This window comes from Rhinatrema bivittatum, chromosome 8 (assembly GCF_901001135.1).
Source record: "Rhinatrema bivittatum chromosome 8, aRhiBiv1.1, whole genome shotgun sequence".
Classification (NCBI taxonomy): domain Eukaryota; kingdom Metazoa; phylum Chordata; class Amphibia; order Gymnophiona; family Rhinatrematidae; genus Rhinatrema; species Rhinatrema bivittatum.
In genome coordinates, this window is record NC_042622.1 from 82,413,570 (window position 1) to 82,438,238 (window position 24,669).

A 24,669-nucleotide genomic window follows, 5' to 3' on the forward strand; every position below is an offset into this window, starting at 1 on the left:
CCGCGGCTGCTGGTTTTGAAGACCAAGGCCGGTAAACTCGGTGACGGTTTTCATAATCGGCCGTCAGCTAGTAATGAAAATGGCCGCCAATAAACTCAGCATCCGTTTTCATTACTGGCAGACGGCTGGTTATGAAAACAGACGCAGAGTTTATTGGCGTCGGTCTTCATAACTCGGCGGTCTGCCGAGGTTTTGGGGTTTGTTTTTTTTACTTAAGAAAAGAAGGACAGAAAAGCAGTTTTTTCTGCTTTTCTGTACTTCTTTTACCTGTGCTCAGCTATTAACGCCTGCTCCAGGCAGGCGTTAATATCTGAGAGCAAAATGTGCGTCTGAGACACACACTTTTTTTTTTTGCATGTGGAGTGAATGAGTAATAGCCTCATTCACGGGCATTTGCATGTGATGAGCGTTATTGCATTCACTCCGCGTCCGACGCGGGTTAAATAGGCGCTAATATCCTTTGCATTAGGGGTGGATTAGCGCCTATTTAACCCACGTGAATAATTTTTAAAGTGCTGTGCGCACTGACTATATGACGGAGAGAGGCAAATTGTGCCTGTGTTGGTATTAAGAGCTTGAGGTACTAGCGCTGAATTTGTCTCACATGCTGTCAGGTCACGGTAATTAGAACTGGATTTTTTTTCTACTATGGATTTCTCATTCATTGTTGACCCCTTGCGCAGTTATTTGTGTTTGATGAATTACACTTAAGGTGATTATATAGATATATATAGATATGAACCCTCAGACACTGAGGAGAAGAATGGAGAGAAGCAAAGGTCTAGCCTCTGAAATTCTGTTAGACTTCCTGAAGAAGGCTGGATTTGATGGATCTCCTGTCTTCTTAAGACTTACATACCTGCCAAGGCGAAGATTGCGCAGTCCTAGGTGAGAGGAGGACGTAGACACGACCTTTCCATTTTAACCTTGGATTCAGGGAGTGGGCCTAGGGAGTCTTGTTCTGAAGGAGGCAGCGCTGGTGTTTCTGCAGTTGTCCCTGTGCTGCTGAAGAGGAGGAGTTGGGGAGCGCAGAAGGTAATTCCTTGCCCTTCCTTTTTTTACAAACGCTCGTATTACCAGCGAGCGTGGAAAGCGTCCCTGCAAACACCAACAGGTGACATTTAAGAGACTGTCCTACACAACATCTGCTTTGCATAGATGCTTCTAAACTCCGCTGAGCCATTCATGCCTCCCATAATTATGAATTGAAGATGAATCCAAATGCAGGTGTAGTTTTCTAAGGCAGCGCTTCTCAACTACTGCCCCATCGGTCCCCAGCAGCATTCCTGCCGATCCGCAAAGTAGCAGAGATTGCAGGAAGATGAGGAGGAAGCAAGACCTGCCTTGCAGCTGTATAGGCTGCACTGTACCCTGTACCACAGGCAGCAGAGACTTTTCCTATCTCTACCCTCCTGCCCTGCCTTGTGAATCTTTTTTTTTTTTTTCCTTCCCAGTTGGGGCTGGTCCTGAGGCCTCGGCCTGTGGGAGGGGAGCAGCTGCAGTTGAATGTTAATAAAAGCCTGCAGGAGACTGAGTCAGCCGCTGCTCTGCTCTCAGGCCCCCTTCCTCTTGTACAGAAGCCAGCGGAGGAGCAGAGGCTGACTCAGTCTCATGCAGGCTTTTATTAACATTCAACTGCAGCTGCTCCCCCACCCACCAGAGACTGGACCTTTGGAGGGGACCCAACTGGAAAAAATGTCCATGGGGCAGGGATGTTTATTGCTGTTGTGTTGCTGGCTGGCAGGGAGAAGGGAGAGAGAGGGAGGGATTTGTTTATTTTGTTTTGTTTTTTTTAATGAGGAGCTGGTGGTTGCCTAGGGAGGAAGGAAAAAGAGGGAGGGATTTTTTTTTCCCAATGATCATCTAGTAGCTTGTGGGGAAGAGGGAGGCATTTATTTTATTTTCTGAAGACAATACTGTTGGCTGGCTGAGAGAGGGAAGTGGGGAGAGAGGGAGAGTTTTTTTTTAATTTTTTAATAGGAGCAATTTTTTATTTTTTTTTAGAAAATAATTTCTTAACGTGGCCAGTTACCTTCTTAAAATGACATAGACAAGGTGCAGGGCTAAGGACAGTAGCTAGCTGGTCCCTGGCATGCAAAAGGTTGAAAAACACTGCTCAAAAGCCCCTCCAGGGAAGCTTATTTGACACTAGCCAAGCTCCCGTGGGCCTTATTACCTACTCGCCAGCAGGGCCGGTGCATCCATTAGGCGAACTTTGACAGTCGCCTAGGGCGCCGAGCCATAGGGGGCGCCAAAGAGCAGCCACGTGGTGCCGCAAGCGGGGCCTATCCCGCTCGCGGCAAAGAGAAATAGAGACTGTGTGCTTCTCAGGGCTGTGAGCAGCCCTGAGAAGCACACAGTCGGCACTGAAACAGATGGGGGGGGGGGGGGCGTGACCGGGGGGGGGGGGCAGCGCAAGGGTCGCCTAGGGCGCCCAATACCCTTGCACCGACCCTGCTCGCCAGACTTCCACAAGAATCTATCAGACAGACCTGGCGGGTGGAGCCAGTACTGGGAGATTATGTATTAAAACAGTTATTTTCTTTTGTTTCTTGTGTCTATATCCTCTTCATGGCCTTTGCAACTCAGCCAGCAAATGAATTTGTTACAAAGCAGGTGGACAGTTGCTTCATACTGCTGCTATTCTGCAACTGCGGTACTGAAGCTTGGTTAAATAATACAGAGGTATCCTTACAAACAGAACAATCCTTACAAACAGTGTTTTCAAAAACAATGGATCCAGACTCTGAACTGGTTGGATGAGACTTGCACTGCTGGCCCCACCACCATAGTATCTCGGATCAGAGCACTAAGGGGTTTTACCTACCTGTCTCCCACTCACTGAGCAGGGCGTTCCCTTCCGTTCTTTCCCACCTCGCTCTTCTGAGAAGTCTGTGCTTCCATTGAGCAAAGAGGATTCTGGGAAAAGGGCTGGAGCGATGTGATGGTTTTTGCTGGATGATGCACACTTCTCTTGGCTAGTGTAAGAAAACATAAGAATTGCCATGCTGAGTCAAATCAAAGTCCATGAAGCCCAGCATCCTGTCTGACAGTGGCCAGTCTGGGTCGTTAGGAAGTACCCGGCAGAATAATTTTTATTTCTTATGTCTAATCTATGTTTTGTTTTCACAAATGTTTTATGCATTTTAATGTTCTTATTTTATAAGTTATTGTATTATTAATTGTGGTATTTAATTGTAAACCGTTATGATGGTTTTACTGAATGATGATATATAAAATCAATAAAATAAATAAATACATCCCAGAAAGGAGATCTATTTCCTGTTACTCCCAAGGATAGCAACAGTTTTCTTTAGTCTGCCTGGCTAATAATGCTGCATGGACTTTTCCTGCAGGAACTAAAAGGAAGTGACATGAGATGCAGGCCTGATTTCAAAGCTTCACTGACATTTCTGTGCTGTAGGGCCCAACAAATTTACGCCTGCAAGTTCAACCACATCCGATGGGAGCCTTCCTGTCATAGCTTTTTATTCTTTAAAAGTAAATGGACTTTACAGTGCTTGCCTGCCATCACACTCCCAGTTTCTGTGAAACACAATAAACTTAGTTCTTCTGCCTGGAAGTTCTTACCTGTGGGTGGCTTTGTTCATTCTCGCTGAATCCGTGAGCTGTGCTAGGTTTTGCTGCTCCGAGGTGGCGCCCATCTGCCCGATGCCACCTGATTGACCGGTACCGCTGCCTGGACCCTCTGGCGGATTTTTCCTCACGTGTGCTTTCAATGTCTTTTTTACTTTACTGTATAAATATGAAATTTCCTTCACTAAGAAAGAAAGAGAGCACAGGCAGCAATCAGTGGGGAGTTTCTGGCAGGGTTTCAAAGCAGAAGCCAGAACACTTTTCCCCTTAAAATTGCATTTAAATGGACTGTGGACAAATTGGTACATTTCTGCACATGTGGTGGTCCTGCGATTGTGTGCATCGACTGTGGGGAGAAGTAGCAGCGTGGACTGAAGGAATCCTGGGATTGGAGCAGCTACAAGACCTTGGCTTTCTGTTACTTCACCATCCACATCAGGACATGGAGAAATCACAATCTCAGTTTTGTCAGCAAGTTTTTATTGCAACCAGGTTGGCAATAGCAAGTCAATGGAAGCAGGCTGAGGTTCCCTCTCTTCCTATGGTACAACAAAAAGTACACCTTTATTGCAAAATGGCAGCCATAACAGCAGAGATTCGTGATGCTATGACTACGTTTCAGGCAACAAGGACGCCGTATATGGAATGGGAGAAACGGTCTGCTTAATAGGCAGCTTGCTTAGTCCCTCTGCTATACTCCTCATAATCAGGGGTCTTTTGTAAGTTACATCCCATCCTTATGTGCGATGCTAAAATATTTGTACTGGGTTAGGTGAGCTCGTGGGAGGGGACAGGGAAGGAAGGTTGGAGAAACAAAGGGGATTGCTATTGTTATGTTTGACATGTTTTCTTGCCCTTTGTATGTTACTTTTCAAAAACAATAAAATTATAAATTGAAAAAAAATTGCATTTAAATTTTGAAAATAGTAATAAAAGTATAACTTCAAAATCCAGTTTCCCCAAGAAAAGAACCATTTTTCTTGTACCAATCAGATCATTATTCTATACTTCAATAGCAAATTGACCCTGTTTGTGTGGCTGCTATGTCAAGATACATTTTGTTGCCCTGTACACAGGATTGAGACATCTTTATATTAAAGGTGTAGTTTTGCAGAAAATAGCACTTTTAAGAAAACAAATGATACATGGTCAAAAAATGTAAAATGTGAAACGTCTGTGCAGCAACTGTTAAAATGGCTGCTATAAAAATGTCCACTGCAGGACATAACCCCCTCCCAGAGCTCCAGAAAGAAGGACAGAGTGAGTGCAAGCTGAAGGATTTCTGCCCAGGATGATCTGTGGGTCCCCATCCTGAACTCTGAAAGAGATTCTTTCCCTTTTGCCCTGCCAGAACAGAGCAGTCAGCAGCAGCATGATTCCAGGAGATCCCTTCCCCAGGCCAGTCAAGGAGGAGCCAGAGATCCCCTCCCCAGAGAAGACAAGGAGGCACAGTGAGCATGAATTCTCTCCCCAGGCCAGGCAAGGAGGAGCAGTCAGTGGGAGTCAGAGATCCCCTCCCCAGGCAAGGCAAGGAGGCACAGTGAGCATGATCCCTGAGGCATTGCCAGCATGATCCCAGGAGATCCCCTCCCCAGGCCAGACCAGGAGGAGCAGTCAGAAGAAGCCAGAGATCCCCTTCCCAGAGAAGACAAGGAGGCACAGTGAGCATGAATCCCCTCCCCAGGCCAGGCAAGGAGGAGCAGTCAGAAGGAGCCAGAGATCCCCTCCCCAGGGAAGACAAGGAGGCACAGTGAGCATGATCCCTGAGGTGCTGCCAGCATGATCCCAGAAGATCCCCTCCCCAGGCCAGACCAGGAGGAGCAGTAAGTGGGAGCCAGAGATCCCCTCCCCAGGCCAGACGAGGAGGAGCAGTCAGAAGGAGCCAGAGAGCCCCTTCCCAGAGAAGACAAGGAGGCACAGTGAGCATGAATCCCCTCCCTAGGCCAGGCAAGGAGCAGTCAGTGGGAGCCAGAGATCCCCTCCCCAGACAAGGCAAGGAGGCACAGTGAGCATGATCCCTGAGGTGCTGCCAGCATGATCCCAGAAGATCCCCTCCCCAGGCCAGGCAAGGAGGAGCAGTCAGTAGGAGCCAGAGATCCCCTCCCCAGGCAAGGCAAGGAGGCACAGTGAGCATGATCCCTGAGGCATTGCCAGCATGATCCCAGGAGATCCCCTCCCCAGGCCAGACCAGGAGGAGCAGTCAGAAGAAGCCAGAGATCCCCTTCCCAGAGAAGACAAGGAGGCACAGTGAGCATGAATCCCCTCCCCAGGCCAGGCAAGGAGGAGCAGTCAGAAGGAGCCAGAGATCCCCTCCCCAGGGAAGACAAGGAGGCACAGTGAGCATGAATCCCCTCCCTAGGCCAAGCAAGGAGGAGCAGTCAGTGGGATCTAGAGATCCCCTCCCCAGGCAAGGCAAGGAGGCACAGTGATCATGATCCCTGAGGTGCTGCCAGCATGATCCCAGAAGATCCCCTCCCTAGGCCAAGCAAGGAGGAGCAGTCAGTGGGAGCCAGAGATCTCTTCCCCAGACAAGGCAAGGGGCACAGTGAGCATGATCCCAGGGAATCCCTTCCCAGGCCAGGTAATGAGCAGTCAATGGGAACCAGGGTTCCCCTCCCCAGACTTAGGAAGGAAAACCAAAATCAGCTATTTTTGGGCTTCCAGTTCAATTGGAACTGGACCTTACTGGCACTGCAACATCCTCAGCCTTCATGCTCAACTACCTGAAGGCTTTCTCCATGTTATAACAACCCCTTCCTCACCTCACCCAGCCACTGCAGTGACAGTCCTTGTCCAAAAGCCACAGACCCTAGCTTCCTCCAGTTCCTTAAGTCCAGCCACTAAGTGGCTTACATTCCCTCCCCTCTGGTGGCTGCGAGTGCTACCGCTGCAGCATCCCCAGCCCTAGCCAACCTGAGAATCAAATCCATTTCTCTCTGCATGGCAGCACAGGACAATGCCTCTGGGCCAGCCCAGGTCAGTAATATTTTAAGTTAGAAGTGTTTAAGTTACGTCCTCAAGCAAGGGTCCATAATACTCCATAAAGTATATCTTTAAAAATTCATTAGCCTTTTAAGGATCAATAGCTGGTAAATTTAATAGTTATTGTATTAAATTTAAGGTGTTATCTCTTACGTTTTGAGCTTTACATATTGGGCTTCCATTATATCTTGCTAAGCTTATCTCCTTATGTTACTGTACGCTTTTTACGCTCTTCTCAGAAGGGCTTATTATCTTTACCTTCACCTTCTGTGATTCATTTAGTGTCAACTAGAGATTCATCCTTCAGCTACCAAGCTCCCTTGCTTTGGAATATGTTATCTTTCGAAATGCGTGCTGAAGCTATCTTTGCAAAGTTCAGGAACCAGTAAAGGCTTTGCTTTTTAAACAGGTATTTTAACATCGCCTGATAATTTATTTTTTTGTTTTGTTTGTTTATTGTATTATTTAACAATTTTTTAAATATTAACTCTTGTTTTAATATTGTATTATTAATTATATTTATTGTTAAAACTTTTATTTTTGTTTAGATTTTATTTAATTTAGTTGACTCCCCATTTGATTTTACTTAATTTTAATTTTACTATGTTTCATTTTATCCCCACTTGGTTATCATGTTTTACAGGCAGTATATAAAATTTTATTAATAATAATAATAATAATAATAATAATTTTGCAGGTGAGTCTTAATTATTGCTCTTTTCTCTGTATTAACCATATAAAGCTGTCTCTACCCAACTACTTTTCTCATTGTCTTAACTAATTTTATTTTTGGCAGACTTAACTTGGTGCTCCTGTTCTGCATTCTAAAGTCTCTTTAGAGATCATAATCCCATTTTAAAGTTCTGTTCTTCCCCTCACTCCTCTTTCGGAGCTCTGATTTGTGCTACACACTGCTCAGCATTAGTTTGTGGGGAAATGGTTAGTGTCACTTCTCTGCACTTCAGCTGTTGCCCACCAGGAGAGCGGAACAGTGTAAGCTAGTGAGCACCTGAAGTAACAGTAGGAAGAGCTGCTATGTACCTGTACAGTGCTTCTTGGTTTCAGGCCTTCCCAACATGGGCCACAAATGATCACCATCAAAGGCTGGATTGGAGGACAAGCTCTGGCTGGCTGAGCTGTGGCAGGCAGACTCCTGGGTAAAACAGCTGAGCTCCAAGCTTGGATGCTGAGTCTGTTTCAAAGCAGATCCTGACCAAGGGCAATCTGCTGAGGCAGGTTCCACTGAGATCTGTCCATTTCTGTTTGTTCTGCTGGATTGTGGAGCTTGTACTCTCAGTGGCTGCCTTTCCACGTTTCTCTCAGTGTTGTTCAGTATGGCTGCAAAACTGAGATGGCCATCCCTGGGCTTGTCTGCCTTGCTGAGGGCTCTTTGATCTCTGTGGTTCTGCTGTTCTGAGGCCATGAAACTTTGAGAAGCATTCTGAGAGCAGCTGGGGAAGCTAAAGCAAATTCCCTCCAGAGCCACCAGCTCTCTCCCATGGGGCTGCACAGTACTTCCACTATCCATGCCCATCCAGCCCTGCTTAGCCACAGCGATTGGTAGAGCTTGGTGCTTGGAAGATTTGTCTTCTAGCTCATGGGCAATGCCCCGTGACCATAGTGGAGAGCTCTGGACAGAAACCTCTTTGGTATTTATCTCCTGAGGTTGTGAATGACCTTCAGATACAGAGTAACCTTCCACGCTGTCTCTGCCCTCTTCCCTCAGCCTTAAAAGCGCCCTTTCCTGGTAGCGACCCTCTGCATCGCTCAAAGATTCATCTTCAAAGCGTACACGAGAGGTCGGCACTCGTCGCTCTGGTTTGATGCCGTCCTTCGCGCTGGTTGTGGAGGTGATTGAATCTGAGTGGATGGTCACGCTCTCTGTTACCTCCACAGTCTGTATTCTGTGAGAAGAGAAAAAGGAGAAGTGAGAGCAAGAGAGAAAGAATTGCAGGGAAAGGAAGAGATGCCAGCAACACACACATTTAGGTCTGCAGTGAAATGTCCCACCTGAGCTCCAAGAACTGGGCTTCTCTTCATTGTCTTCTGAGAAACATTTTTGGGGGTTAATTAAACCCTCATCTCCCTGTGACAGTCTGCATGTCTGATATGTAAGAGTTGCTTCGCTCCCTTACCAATAGTTCTACCCTTGACCAGCTATAGGGAGAGGCTTTTGCATTTTGGGGTGCTGGGATTGGCCAAACTCCCCTTTATAACTGGGTTGAGCATGTTGAAGGTGTGGTTGGATGTAGTCTTGTTTTTGGAGCAGGAGTGGTTTTGGTGGTTCCCCTATTTCAGGCCCCCTAAGCCTGTAGCAAAAAGGGCTAGGACGATTGCCCTGCTTACCAGTTGCCTTCACAGATCTGGAAGAGGAACTGATCAGTTTGAGAAGAGAAGGATTTTTGTCTTTTAAGAGAGCCTGGAGGGTTTTTTTTTTTTTACCTGCTCCCAGCTCAGGAGGGTAAACAGAACACCCCTGCCTGAGGGGATTGGGCACTAGATTTGCCCTGCATCCAGTTATTTAATAGGGGGACTGTGGTTGCCTAACATCGAGAACTGGCTTTTGAGAAGATATTTTCTTTGCCTTGGATAGGAGGGAGTTTTTCCACCTGCTTTGGAGAGGAGATGTTCCCTACTTTCCATTACTGGGAAGGGATAGTGCCTCAGAGGTTGAAAGTAGAGAAAGAGTTTGTGACCCTTTGGATTTTCATTCTTCTTTGTATTTTTATAATTTTTGCTAATTTGGGGATTGGTGATCCTATTTTTCCAATAGGATTGGATCCTATTTTTCAAGTTACAGAAAATGTATTATTTCAACAACAACCCCAATGTCCTTCTTCCCTCTGTTCAAGATGACAAGGATTGAGTATCTCAACTATAGAGAATGAGAGAATTGAGAGATTGAAGTGGCTTGTCCTCCCTGCAGGTGGAACGCCGGCACCCCAGTGTCTGTGCATGATTGGAGAGGTCCAAGAGTGTGAGATTGGCTCCGAATATTGTGCGGCCCCTACATTCTGGCTCTAACCCAAAGAGGAGGTTACAGATAGAAAAGGACATGTCATTAACTCTGGTCCTGAACACAGCCACCACCCTTCTCAGTTTGCAGGCATATCACTTCCTAAAGAGGCTGAGAGAGCCGCAGTAATATCCGAGCATGCCCGGGGCTGGTCCAGTCCCACTCAAGGGGTTAGAAGCAGCTTGGAAACTTACAGCATGCTTTTCCCTACAGTGTGATCTGCTCTCAGGGGCCCAGAAGCAGTTTGGGGTTTAGCTGAAAACTTCTTGATGATTTCGCTCTGAGTGGGAGATCTCTGGGGACTCCTCGACTTAGGCCTTAAAAGCAAAAGATGAAAAAATAAAGGATCAGTACTGGGCATGCAGCAGATTCTTTCTTTAGCCTCTGTCTGATAGCAACTTTTAGCTGAGCCCTCAAGCTCCAAATTGAAGATTTCTCAGTGTTCAACTGAAAACCTGAATGAACCAGGGCTGCATTTTCTATTAGACACAGCAGGCATTTGGCTAGGGGAACCTGCACTGCACAGAGTGCCAAGGATATTCCCCAACCCTATGGAGATTCTCTCCTTCCCCCTACACCTATGCAGGGGAAGCTCAAGGCAATCTGCTGCTTGAGGCGAAGGGTAAGATGACCCACCGATCTCCAAAGCATGCAAAGGTCAAATCACTGAGAGGGTCAAGGGAGTGGGGGGCTCCCCTTGGAGTCTGGCCCTTTCGGTGATTTGAAATCCTGCAGAAAGGAGAAAGCAGGAGGTCAGAGTTCCCAGAGGAGTGGCATATGCTGATAATATTTCTAGGAAGCTGGCAACCCTGCCATATTCCCAGGATCCCTATGACCTGCCTCCCGTGTTTTCCCAGCATTTTCCCCCTTGAGAATTGAGAGATGGGTGACTGGCAGGGGTCTGGTGTGGATTTCTGTCTCTAGGTTGGTGCAAGGGAATTAGGCACCCTAGGCAAACTTTACAGCCTTGCACCCCCCCTCCCTCCCAGCCTTCATCATACACAATTAAAAACTGTGTATTTATAATAGATTTTACATGAAAAAGGACATTCATAGTCTTCTGAGGTAAAAATATCACAACAACATGTTTATTATTTTCACATGCACTGCTGTGGTGCCAACAAGAAAACTCTAGAAAAAAGTCACTTGGAATCCATATGGTATTAGGCCTATTGTAAAGTGCATTTGATGTTGGCTTGGCCCTCCGAAAGCCATGAGTAAACCTCCCATAACAAAACAGCACTATATGCCAGCAAAACAGTAACAATCCTACCTATGAAAAGGCAATTCTGCAGATATTACTCTATGTCCTAAAACACCTCCTATTAGGAAAACTGAACAAGCCAGGCTGCTATAGATCCCTACACAGAAACTAAATGCTAGCATCTCAGTCACACATGCAGAACACAGCTGGACTCTCACCAAATATATAATAAATATATCATAAAGTATAAGTAGAAACGTGTAGACAAAAGCTGAACTGGAAACTGCAAGAATAAGAACATAAGAAATTGCCATACTGGGTCAGACCAAGGGTCCAACAAGCCCAGCCTGTTTCCAACAGTGGCCAATCCAGGCTACAAGTACCTAGCAAGTACCCAAAAACTAAGAAGATCCCATGATACTGATGCCAGTAATAGCAGTGGCTATTCCCTAAATCAACTTGATTAATAGCAGTTAATGGACTTCTCCTCCAAGAACTTATCCAAACCTTTTTTAAACCCAGCTACACTAACTGCACTAACCGCATCCTCTGGCAACAAATTTCAGAGTTTAATTGTGCATTGAGTGACAAAGAATTTTCTCCGATTAGTTTTAAAGACAGGCTCTCTATGCAGTTCAACTATAGAAAAATAGAAACATCATCATTCCTCATAAAACAATAATAAAACCAAGAAATATAACACATCAGTCATAACAGTAAAACTATTTCAAAACAGTTGATGAACAGACCATCATTCAATAATTAAACTCAATTTTTAAAAAAATATTCTCAAAAATCAATAAAATATTTCAAAACAGATGACATATCAAATAACACCCAACAATTGAAACTAATAAGAATTTAAAAATTGCATGCTCTCCATATCTAAGATCTTTTGATGCTGAAATGATCATGAATTGGGTGAGGGGGCTGCACAAATCTTTCTCTCTCTCTCATAAGTACACACAAACTCCCTCTCTAATACACACACCCATGCTTTCACACATACTTCTCTCACCTACGCAGGCTCTCTCTCCCACCCACCCCTCTCTCTCTCTCTCTCTCACAAACACACAGGCTCTCACTCTCTTACACACATACACTCTCTCAGGGTGTCCCACTCTCTTTGGGCTGCAGCAAGATAGGGTCTGCCACAGCCTCACAGGCCTCTGTCTTTGGGCTGCAGTTGGATGGGGTTGCAGTGCTCCATAAGGTCTCTCTTTGGGCTGTGGCGGAATGGGGTCACCATGGCCCCCCTGAGTCTCTTTCTTTGAATTGTGGCAGAATGAGATCCACTGTGGCCTTTCTTTGGAATCCTATGGCAAGGGAAGGCAATCACATAGGAATGTTTTGGGGTTTTGCCGCCCCTAAAATTTTGCCACCTGAAGAGGCTGCCTTACCTTTCCTATGATAGAACCACCCCTGAACCTATGGGCACGTGAGATGTAAATCCAATCTTCTCCATCTAACCTAGGCTTGTGGTTCTGAGCTGGCAGCTACAGAACCACAAGCAAACACAGCTTAGTTCCTTTCTCCAGCACTCCCTGCAAAACCTTGAGAAAATCACTTAACCTTTCTTTGCTAAATGTAGATTGTAATTCCCTAAGAGCGCAGAAGAGATCTTGTGCTGTGGAATGTGCACCAATAGGATATAGAACTCAATATTAACGTAGCTGGACGATAATTGATTTTTAATTCAAATGGTTGCTCTTAAACTTCTGGAAACTTTTTTCTCATTGTCATACTCATTTCATATATCAAAGGATGAAAGAGGAACTTTCCCAAAAGACAGTATCGCTCTATTTTTGTAACTGAAGTGGTTATTACAATGATTCCTACCATACAATGTGGGGGTCATTTTGTAACATTGTGCATAAGTTAACCAGTAAATATGCACATATATTACACCACTTTTCAAAGTGGACTTGCATGTGTAAGTTTGCTTTGAAAATGATCCCAGTAAAACCACATACACAGAGTTACGCCTTCTATTCATGGTACACAAAGTTTTGCTGAGAGAATTTACGGGATTAAAATAGTCATCCACAGGTTCGTCGCTGCAAGGCATAATGTAGCCTGCCACTGGAGGTTCTCCATAGCTCCTTCAGGGGCTTCCTATTTGCGTTTGTTGTGGGGGACCTTATACGCCTGAAATAATAACATTCTATGTTAGAGATTTCTACTATGATATTCCAAAAGTTCTACTATGATATTCCAAAAGTATGGGAACCTATCAGTGTTTGCTCACGTGTGTGATGGACTGTACTGACAACTCCCTCATTCTACCTTTAGAAGTCTGGCTCAGGGTTTTAACCCAGTCATCCTTAAGGCAGAACCCTGCAAGAGATTCTGGGTGAAGGGATGTCCCCTATACCCTACCAAAAGAACCCAGGCCTAGAAGCTTGAGTAGGCCACAGGGAGCTGGTAGGACCTCATGATATACCTGGACAGAGTAAGTTTACGTGATAGTTGTGCCTGATGTAAGGTGAGCTACTATTTTGGTTTCTGTATCCTTGAAGCACTGTAAATAAATATTAGCACCAGAATTAAGTTGGTCCAGCTTTATTGTGTTTTTGAGATACTCTTGAGGCCACAACAGGCCCAAATATGCTACATGCAGTGGTAGTAGTGGGAACTTTTTTTTTTTTTGCTTAGGTGGGAAGTACAAGTAAAACCCACAGCCTCCCAGAAAAAAAAAAAACTGTTTGCAGAGTTTGCTTTCTTGGGGCTTTCTGAATTCAATTTCTACTTCAGCAAGACAAGGGGGCTGTCCTCTCCTGGGCAGTCAGGGGTCAAGTATTAAATTAGGGACGGACAGGCCAGCAGGTGTCTTTGTTTTCTCTGTTTCATATGAGTTATCCATTTGGGAGCTGGGCCCAAAGTGAGAGAAAATGGAGCAGGTAATCCAGGTCCTGGTCACAGGACAACAACAGTTGCAAAGTTCTGTACAAACAGATAAACAGCAGTGGCTACAAAACCAATTAATGCAACAAAAGCGCAGTCTTAACTCAGCTAGCTGAAGCCCTGCAATCATCTATATCCAGATTACCTCAGGCACATTCACCTTCGAATATCCTGTTTAAGATGAAGGGAAGAGAGGACCCAGAGATCTTTGAACAGATGGCTTGCCTGTCGGTCTGGTCGGAGACCAGCTGGACAAATTATTTGACAAATTTTCTCACCAGCAGGCTTCAAGCAGCATTCCAGGCCACCAGTCCAGATGGGAGGGCTTCCTATGAGGACATCATGGCCGCTATACTACAGAGAGCTGGGTACTTGCCAGAATATTATTGGCCAAAATCAACAACCTACATTCATAATTTTTTACATATTTATTTTCCTTTCTTCTATTCTTCCTTCTACTTATAAGTCCCAAACCTGGATTATAAACATTTTACCAACTCTTTCTTCAAGACAAAAATTCTTTTCTGCAAAAAATTTTTTTAAAAAGAGGAAAGCGGTTGTTTCATAAAATTTTAAAGTTACCATCCAGGTTAATTTTATTACTGTTTTTTTTAATCACGAACAACCACTATCCCCCAATGTTTTATTTACTGTTTATTCAAAAATCATTTTTTGTAAAACTTTTTTTTAAATTCATTAAATTTTATCAAAAATGAATTTTTGTCAAAAACAGATGGAACAGTTCGCCACTGTCAAAAAGGAACTCTTCGTTCTTCATTAAACTAAGATCTAAACAGTTCACTTCATGTGCATTCTCCCACAAAAATTCCAAATGTAGAATTACCTACATTTGTGGATCTTGGGGTCAGAATACTATTGGCAGCAGTTCCGATGGGTGGCCCTTCAGCCCGGGGAGACTCCCAGAAAACTCTTTCATTGTTTGAAAGATGCCGGGTGGAAGTGGCTCCAGCCAGAGGCAAGGTCGGAACTTGAAGTGGCTCACCAAATACTCCTGGAGCAGTTCCTAGACAATCTGAACTAGCCCGTGCAAAACTGGGTCTGCTGACACACAAAGTTCACCCTGGAGAGAGCCCTACAGGAATGTTCTTTCTGTAAAACAGAAGGAAGGATGTCTTTGGCTTGATGACCTGGAGTGTGAATGCAAATTAGCGGAACAACATGAAGAGCAAAAAATGGGGATGGAGACCCAGAATTTTGAAGACATGTGAGAAAATGTTTGAGAGCACAGGTTGTTAAAGCTCCAAAGCTGAAATTTTGTAGGTATCCCACATGCATGACTTAAGGACTTTATAATCCAGGTGGAATTTGAGAAAGCCTCTACCCAGGTCTTGGTAGATTCTGGCTGTAGCAAAACCCTCATTCGCCAGCACTTACTATGTCAAGGTTACATCAGCTATAAGTAAATAGAGAAATTGACCTGTGTGCATAAGGACAAACAGAAGTGTTCAACCTCCCACATTCTCTTGATGACCACCACAGGACAAGCCGTATTAGAAGCGGCTGTCCTCACCGAGCTTCCATGCGCAGTAGTCCTGGTTCGAGATTATCCCCATTTTGCAACCTTATGGAGTCAACTCATAAATATTGGGAACTATACAACTGGAAGAGGGAGGCACTTGGGACAGAGCTGGGATGTGCCCAGGGCACGTCTAGACGCTCAACCTGACAAGGCCCAGCTAAGGGGGAAGGTATGTGACAGAGTATACCAACAACTCCCTCATTCTACCTTTAGAAGCCCAGCTCAGGGTTTTAACCCAGTCATCCTTAAGGTAGAATGCCACAAGGGATTCTGGATGAAGGGAGATTCCCTTCACCTTACCTTAAGAACCCAGGCCTAGAAAGCTTGGGGAGGCTCCAGAGAGCTGGTAGGACCTCAGGATACCCCCGGACGGAGTAAGTTTACCTGATATTTGTGCCTGACATAAGGTGAGTTACTATTGTAGTTTCTGTATCTTTGAAGTACTGTAAATAAATATTAGCATCAGAATTAAGTTGGTCCAGCCTTATTGTGTTCCTGAGCTATTTTTGAGGCCACAGCAGGCCCGAATATGCTACAATGTGCATGATGGAAGTATATATAGAGGGGAATAAATGACTAAATGGGCCTAGGAATGATATATATGTAAGTGTTGAGAAATGGCCTAGTGGCACCTTGAAATATATTAGTATTCACCTGTATGTCTTCCTAATTTAATTCTCTTTAAGATCCTCAATAGATCTGTCTTACCAGTTCCATACATCATTTGCTAGTCTGATTGTTGTGATTTTTGTTTTACATAGGATTGTTCTACTTTATGTTTATCGATTTGTAGTACTTACTTAAAGTATCAATAAAATATTATTACATTGAAAAAAAAAAGTATGCGCATAAGTTCCAACCCTGCCCAGACTCCAATTCCTGGAACGCCTCTCCCTTGTGCATAAAGTGCACGGATACAGTATGTGTGCGCATAATTATACTTGCGTATGGCTCAGGAAGTTTTCTAAAAAGCCATTCCTGCGGATAAAGCACTACTTTACCCCCAGAAGCTCCTTTGAAAATGACCCTCCCTATGTATAATAAATCCTCTCCCATTGGGCCTTTGCTCCTCACTTCTATACTGCTCATTAGGGAGAAGGGAGGAAAGTTGCAGGCTATTGCTGACGTACCTAAAGATTTTGGCTGGTGAACCCATGTAAACTAGAGGCTGGCAATCGGCGTCAGCGGTACAGCTCCCTGGGAAGAAAAAGAGAAAGAGCCGTATCAAGCTGGAGAAGGAACAGCAAGCGACAGGAACAAGCAGTGACACCTGTGCCACATCCGGCCTCCAGAACGTTTCTCTCTACATCATTTGAGGTTGAGCATAGCCCTGGTACCAGCAGTAAATGTGGTTCTCGGGCAGGTCTCCAAACTGGTTCTCCAGACAGATGGCTCGATGCTGCTTATCTGCCCTCATTTTTCTGCGGGAATTGACGGTTTTGGGGGTTTGCTCAGACTTTCTGCACTGGGACAAAGACTGCACGTACTTTTCACTTGTAGGCTTTGCGCCAATTCTGAAAGCTGAAGTGGACACATACTTTTGCTTTGAAACTGGATGTAAGGTATGCCATGTGTGCCATCACTTGCATCTGCTCTTTTGACAGGTAGATTTTTGCTGGAAAAGTATGCGCCAAGATTTGACAATGCAAACTACCAGGCTGATACAGAACGGTGCGCTTGGCGGAGCACACCGTTTAGCCCCCGTTTGGCCACGCATTTTTGATGTGCTATTATTACCCCTTATACTGTAAGGGGTAATAGCGCGTGGAAAACGCACGGCCAACCCCCCCAAAAGTAATAGCGCTCATCACATGCAAATGCATGTTGATGAGCCTATTAGTTAGCCACCCGCAATACAGAAAGTAAAATGTGCGGCCAAGCCGCACATTTTACTCTCAGAAATTAACACCTGCCAAAGGTAGGCATTAATTTCAGACAACACCGGGCAAGAAGGGTGTTGTCTGAAATTGTCAGAGGGTGTACAGAAAAGCAGAAAAAACTGCTTTTCTGTACACCCTCTGACTTAATATCATAGCGATATTAAGTCGGAGGCCCCAAAAATTAAAAAAAAAAATAATCTGCCCATGCCCCACAAGTTGGAAAATGGACACTCAACTTTGCCGGTGTCCGTTTTCCGAAACCGTGGCTGTCAGCGGGTTCGACAGCGATGCCGATAAAATTAAGTGTCGGCTGTCAGACCTGCTGACAGTCGCTGCTTCTGACAATAAGAAGGCGCTAGTGTCCATAGCGCCTCCTTATTAGCACAGGCCCTAATTTAAATAAAGAATCGTGCGCCCAGGAGAAGTGCCTGGGCGCTCATCGGGAGAGCGGGCGCTTGCCTCAGAGCGCCCGCTCTCCTGCTGACTTTATTGAATCGGCCTGTATGTGCATACTTTTCTCCCCCTAAATAACCCTCCCCCCCTTCCTCTGGCCTCCTCTCCATGCAGATAAAGATTGCCCACTGCATGGACTTTTAGCTGCATTAGGGGAATGCAATTTTCAGCCATCTGATCAACGTGGGTAAAACACTTTGAAAATTCTCCCTTCAGTGATTTCAATTCCTGTTTAACTTTGGTGACCTGGTCTGAGAACCTCAGTGAACACTGAACAGGGCCTGAATCATAGATTACTGTTTGGTGCCTCTGACACTGTGAGCAATCTCTGGCTTACCACAGGACAGAGATTCAGTCTGCAGCTTTTATTAATTACGATAAAAAATTAACAAAACACAGCCTGCTTACCTCAGCAATGCTGGAAACAGCATTTTATTCACATAAGTCATTAAGCAAAGTTCCTGCTTTCTAGGGATGTGAATCGGGTGCCCGATCGTTTCCGCTATCGGAATCATCTGGCCGCGGGAAAAAATCATTTCCCGCGTTTCCCCAGTTTTTTTTTTTAGTGAAAAATTGTTTTTCGGGTTAGTGTGCACTAACGGGAGTTAGTGTGCACTAACAAAAATAGCAAAAAATTACAAAAAGTAACAAAAATAAACGTTTTTTGTTAGGGGGCACTAACATGAGTTAGTGCGCACTAACCCGAAAAACGAATTTTTTGAAAAATCGGGGGTAAAATTGATCGTTTCCTTCTTTTAATCGATTTTTAACGAATTTAGAAATATTGTACGATATTTCAATTCATTAGAAAAACGATTCACATCCCTACGTGCTTTCTCCTAGTCTCGTCTGGGGCCTCACTTTTCCTCTGGGCCCTGGCATCTTATCCCTCTCCCTAAGGGAAACAGCCTGCAACCAGGATTCCCCTGTGGCTTAAGGTGGACCAGGCTAAATACCTGCTGCTGGACTTTTAAAGAGGATGTAACATACCCGCCTTTACAGTACCAAAGTTCACTATTACTCTTCTCAGAGGGATAACTGTGCAGAGATCAAGGCTTGAGGCCTCTCACACACGTTCCCTCTCAAGAAGGTGTGCATGAGAACTCTCAAGCCTTGACGAGAGGCTTCTTAATTCCCATCATTAATTGTAGGTCAAGGAAGAGAGAGGCAGGTACAAAGCATATTACGCATGATCAGAGTTCACAGTGCAGGGGGACACACAATCAAATCTTGTGTTAGACTCAGGGCCTGAATGAGGCTTTCAGACTCTCTGTGTCTGTGTTGCACTAGTGCCGACATTCTTGAGTTTCACTAGGGCTAGTCTAGTCAGAGATCAGTTCTTCTTGGTGTGCTCTACCAGAAAGGATTCTAGATATGTGCAGAGCAAAATCTGTCACAAATGCAGAAGCCCATTAGCAGGACAGATCTCACCATTTCTGTTATGCAGTTCCCTTCTGTCTTTGGGCAGAAGCTTTCCTGGTCTGTTGGGTAGCAGATCTTTCATGATAGTGCTCAGAGGATCTGGTCTTGTGACGTAGACTTGCTTCTGCTCCTCACTGGTGTTGCTCGGAGAATGAATTCTGTCTCTCACAGATCTGTGGTGACTTAAAGTTTTAGGCTCCACACATTGTATGCTGTCAGAACGCTGCCATGGTGAGCCACTATTCCTCCCAGATCGGCATGGCCCATTGCTCGCTGCCTTTTGGAAGTGCAGCCTAGTCCTGAGCACTTCCTGGTTTTGCTCGATTTGAGATCTTAAGGTTGGTAATTGAATGGAGGGACTCCTGTGACCAGCAGTGCCCTGCACAACATTCCAAGAGGGCACAAGGATAGCATTGCTCCCGGTGATGGCAGGAGTGGCCCTGCACCGAATCAAGTCTGCTGCACATTTCTGGACTTGCACCTTGGAGAAAAAGCCATTTGCTGTCCATGTGGGAAGGGGCATGTCCTGTGTTCTTGGCAATAGCGGTTTTCTATCATGAAGTATGCCATCCTTGACCTCCAGCACTGGCAGTCTCTGCAGGGGGCTCACTTCCTTTCCCAGGTCAGTGACCAGGGTGAAGGTATGGGGGTATTTTCGTCTGAGCTCATTATAAAATCCATCCATTCCTTCAACTACCATCTCTTCACTGTACCGATCTCCCTTGTTCCTTTAGCTTTACCTCCGTCTGGCTGACATTTTCATTCTGTTCTATGGGGAGTGTAAGAAAATCATAAAACCAACAAATTAGTTATTTTCATTGTTTATTTATTTTTGCTTGCTCCATCTTAAATCCTTGTGAGTTACAATAATACTATCAGTGTAAGCTGTTCTGAATAAACAGGACCCTGGCTCTGGAGAGCTTACAATGGAAAAGAAAATGTCAGTGATATATAAAGGCAGGAACACTAAGCAGGGAGAAAAGTATAAAGGAAGTCAGGGTCTGCAGGTTAACAAAAAGGTCTGTGCAAAAGGAGCTTCCGAGGATGGAAAATGGGACTTTGGCCACTGGAGGAGAATGGGGAGCAACAAAGGAAGGACAGAGGCAGATTTTGGTACAGGTAATATCAAAACTTTGGCCCCATCTGTTTTTGTCATTTTCTCTGATTGGAGAGAATCTATACCAGCAGGGACCAACGAACATGACAGTCAGGTGTAATCTATTGCACACAGCAAGAACGTTTAATCCCCACGCATGGATGTGTCGCATATTCCTGCACAGTAAATACAGGAAGACATGACTTGCGCATTGGAGGTTTCTTCCTAAATTACAAGTTATAGTAGTAGTAGTACATAGATCAATAGTAGCAGAGACCAGGAAATACCCCCAAATTAGCATTCCCGTGTTCTCCCCCACCCCCCATTTCATTTTTCAGGACATACTTGCAAAAATGATCATTGACTTAAATTCCTTTCCTGGTTGGGTTTGTGCACTATTTCAGTACAGTCCTGTAGTACAATACAAGTGGATTTGATTACCTGTTCTGGATAGGAGTGGGGGAACCGCCTCAGAAGTAACCTCGGACGTCTTTATTTTTTGAAAGGGGCTCTTCTTTCTTCACAGCCCTCCATCATGCTCTCTCAGATCGGATCTTACACGATGCTCCTATTAGGCCTCCCTGCACCGGTGCCCCAGTTCCCAGTCCCGGCTCAGTTTTTAGATAACATGAATGCTAGTTTTAGCCTCTGCTGGCGAGAGCTGTGATTGAGCCTCGTGCCTCGGCAGGTTGTGATTGTTGTGTTCTGGTGTCATGGTTGCAGATTACAGGATAGGAACACTTCCAGGTCTAATTGTGAGAGAAGAAATGGTACTTTAAAGTGCCACTCTGTAATCTAACCGGTAGAAAAGTCTTAAAATGTTCCTCTACAGACTTGAGAAATGAATCTGTGGCAATTTTCTTTTTACATACAATTGGACATCAATTAAAGCGACAGCTGGAAACTTTTACAGAAAGCAGGAATTAATTTTGGACTGAAACTGGAAAAGGAAAAATCTAAGGGGTTGATTCACCCCTGGCCATTTTGGTCTCAAGGAGGTGAACAGCAATGGAATAATCAGGCTTTTTTGGGTTGGGCCATGGCACTGCTGTGTGCGGAGGGACCCTGGGTCAGTATTCAGACCAGTTCTTCTGCACCCTTGGGGCTGGGGATGCCACGAAGGCTATGAGAGAGGGGGATGGGTTCCTGGTCATTAAAAAGAGTGGTCAGATTTAGAGCCTAGGATACAGGTTCTGGAAAGATCCCTGGTGCATGGCTCCCAGTCTCAGGACCTTTGCTACAATGATCAAACAAGATAAAGTGGGAGCAGTGCCGAAACTAGAAATTTTAATGCACAGGGCACAACATTAGCAAAAATATGCGGAGATGCATCGGGGCCTTCCCCAGTTCTCTCCCAGTCCGCTCCAATTAAGGAGCGGACTGGGAGGGAACTTCCCAACCCCCTAGCCTAACCTTCCTTCCCCTTCCCCTATCCAAACTACCCCGTAGTTTCTTATTTTACCTTTTGCTCCTGCCTTGGAGCAGGAGCAAGTTGTGTGTGCCGGCAGGATGCTGGCGTACGATCCCCCAGCACAGTGGCAAATGGCCGCTGTGCTGGGTGCTTCTAGCCCCGCCCTGCCCCCAGACTGCCCCTTTTTCAAGCCCCGGGACTTACACGCGTGACCGGGCCGTTTGAAAATTGGCCCCTTAGTTTCTTGCAGGATCTTTATCCTCTTGGACTCTATGCCATCCCGAACATAAAGCGCCACCCCACCATCCAGTTGCTTCTCTCTATCTTTGCGATATAATTTGTACCCCGTATAGCACTATCCCATTGGTTTTCCTCTTTCCACCATGTCTCTGAGATGCCAATTAAGTCTATGTCATCATTCATTGCTTTACATTCTAACTCTCCCATCTTGCTTCCTAGACTTCTGGAATTAGCATACAAACATTTCAAAGTGCGTTTTTTGTTTGTATTACATTCTGCTTTTCAGTTGTCAGGGATAATTTGGAATCTTTTAGCTCAGGTGATTCTTATAGGCACATGGGTTGCTTTTCTTATTATGGGAAACTCTCTGTTGGGATGCCCTAACTCTAATGCTTCATTAGTATCTTTCGAAGATACCTCCCTTCGAACCATGTGCATTGCGCTGCTGAGCTACTGTAGGCTTTGCCCTATGTTCTAGTTTAAAGGTCCTTTTTAAAGGTTATCGCCTTCGGAAAAGACTCCTCCCTTCTCCAAAAGGTTCCCCAGTTCCTTAGAAAACTGAATCCCTCTTCCCTGCACCATTGTCTCATCCACACATTGAGACTCCGGAGCTCTGCCTGCCTCTGGTGACCTGCGCGTGGAACAGGGAGCATTTCAGAGAATGCTACCCTGGAGGTTCTGGATTTAATCTTTCTACCTAAGAGCCTAAATTTGGCTTCCAGAACCTCCCTCCCACATTTTCCTATGTCGTTGGTGGTGCGTGAGGTCCGCCACCTTCGCACCAGGTAGGCATGTTACCAGGCGATCTTCATGCCCCCCAGCCACCCAGCTATCTACCCAACTATGATGGCCGACCTAACCCTTCCGTCCTGGGCAGTAGTCTTGCGAGACTCATCCTCAGTGTAAGAGGACAATGCATCACCTGGAGAGCAGGTCCTTGCTACAGGATCCTTTCCTGCTGCACCAGGTTGATGCTTTCCAACCAGGAGACTTTCCTCCTCCAAGACAGCACCAGGGCTGCCAGACTGGAGTTGGGACTTGGCTACTATGTCCCTAAAGGTCTCATCTATATAGCTCTCTATCTGCCTTAGCTCCTCCAGGTCTGCCACTAGCCTCTAGAGATCGGACTCGTTCTCTGAGAAACAGGAGCTCTTTGCACCAAATGCACACATACAACCTCTCACCACTGGGTAAAAAATCATACATGTGACACTCGATGCAAAAGACCGGAAGGCCCCCCTCTTGCTGTTGTACTGCTGCCGTCATCTTAATTTTGTTAAGTTCCTAGTAAAGTTTAGGTTGCTATGGGAGTAGGGATGCATATAATTTGAGTCCTTTAAATTTATCAGTATATTCATTATCTGGTAATGACCTATAAGGGGATGATTACATTCTTGATAAGGCCTGGGGCAATCCTGTGTTTAAGTTAAAAAGCTGATTTTTTTTTTTATGTGAAAGTGTCTCCTATCTAAAAATCAAAGGATGAGCTAGGGGTGGGTGGGAGGGAGGGAAATCAAAACTTTCTCCAGTGCAACTATATCTTTTTTGAGATGTGGTTACCAGAATTGCACACAGTATTCAAGGTGCAGTCTAACCATGGAGCGGTTCAGAGGCATTATGACATCCTCCATTTTGCCATTCCCTTCCTAATAACATTCTGTTTGTTTTTGACTGCCACAGCACACTGAGCTGACGATTTCAATGTAATATCAACTGTGATGCCCAGATCTTTTTCCTGAGTGGTAACTCCTAATATGGAACCTAACTTCGTGTAATTATAACAAGGGTTATTTTTTACTACCATGCACTTGTCCACATTATATTTCATCTGCCATATGGATGCCTAATCATCCAGTCTTGCAAGGTCCTCCTGCAATTTATCACAATCCACTTGTTAATTAACTACTCTGACTAATTTAGTGTCTTCTGCAAATTTGATCACCTCACTCATCAAACCCCTTTCCAGATCATTTATAAATATATTAAAAAGCACCAGTCCAAGTATAGATCCTTGAGGCACTCCACTGTTTACTTTTTCCACTGTGAAAACACCATTTAATCCTACTCTCTGTTTCCTGTCTTTTAACCAGTTTGCAATCTACAAAAGTACATCTCCTCCTATCCTATGATTTTTTAATTTTCTTAAATGCCTCTCAGGAGGAACTATGCCAAACACCTTCTGAAAACCCAAATACACCACATCTATTGGTTCACCTTTATCCACATATTTATTCACCCCTTCAAAAAATGTAGCTGATTTGTGAGGCAAGACTTCCCTTGTGTAAATCCATACTGGCTGTGTTCCATTAAATCATGTCTAGCTATATGTTCTATGTTTTATTCTTTATAATAGCTCCCACTATTTTCCTGGCACTGAAGTGAGGCTCACCAGTCTAAAGTTTCCCGAATCACCTCTGGAGTCCTTTTTATATATCGGGTTACATTGGCCACTTTCCAGTCTTCAGGTGCAACGGATGATTTTATTGATAAATTTCAAATTATTTGTAATAGGAGTGAAATTTCCTTTTTTAGTTCTTTCAGAACCCTGGGGCATATACCATCTGGTCCAGGTGATTTTCTACTCTTCAGTTTGTCAATTTGGCCTACTACATCTTCCAGGTTCACTGTGATTTGGGTCAGTTCATCTGAAACATCACCCTTGAAAACCGTCTCCAGAATGGGTATCTCCCCAGCATCCTCTTCGGTAAACATCGAAGCAAGGGATTCATTTAGTCTTTCTGCAATGGCCCCTTTAACCCCTTGATCATCTAATGGTCCAGCTGACTCCCTTGCAGACTTTCTGCTTCAAATATATTTTTAAAAGTTTATGAGTTTTTGCCTCTATGTCCAACTTCTTTTCAAATGCTTTTTCAGCCTGTCTTATCAATGTTTTACATTTAACTTACCAATGCTTATGCTTTTTT

General features: G+C 44.8%; 1 protein-coding gene across 2 annotated transcripts; it reads right to left on the reverse strand.

Annotated features, from left to right (window-relative positions):
- Nucleotides 1–544: 544 nt before the first annotated feature.
- Nucleotides 545–20,773, reverse strand: LOC115098214. Of its 2 annotated transcripts, XM_029614653.1 has the most exons (8): nt 20,536–20,773; nt 19,008–19,767; nt 16,374–16,440; nt 9,790–9,912; nt 7,621–8,483; nt 3,592–3,781; nt 2,828–2,978; nt 545–1,098 (listed from the first exon to the last, which is right to left on the reverse strand). In XM_029614653.1, exons 2-8 carry the CDS (start codon nt 19,696–19,698, stop codon nt 934–936), a joined length of 2,250 nt encoding a protein of 749 aa, XP_029470513.1. In that variant the 5' UTR covers nt 19,699–19,767; nt 20,536–20,773; the 3' UTR covers nt 545–933. The 2 variants fall into 2 exon arrangements, with proteins under 2 accessions (XP_029470513.1, XP_029470514.1); XM_029614654.1 differs by lacking the exon at nt 9,790–9,912.
- Between the last annotated feature and the right edge of the window lie 3,896 nt (nt 20,774–24,669).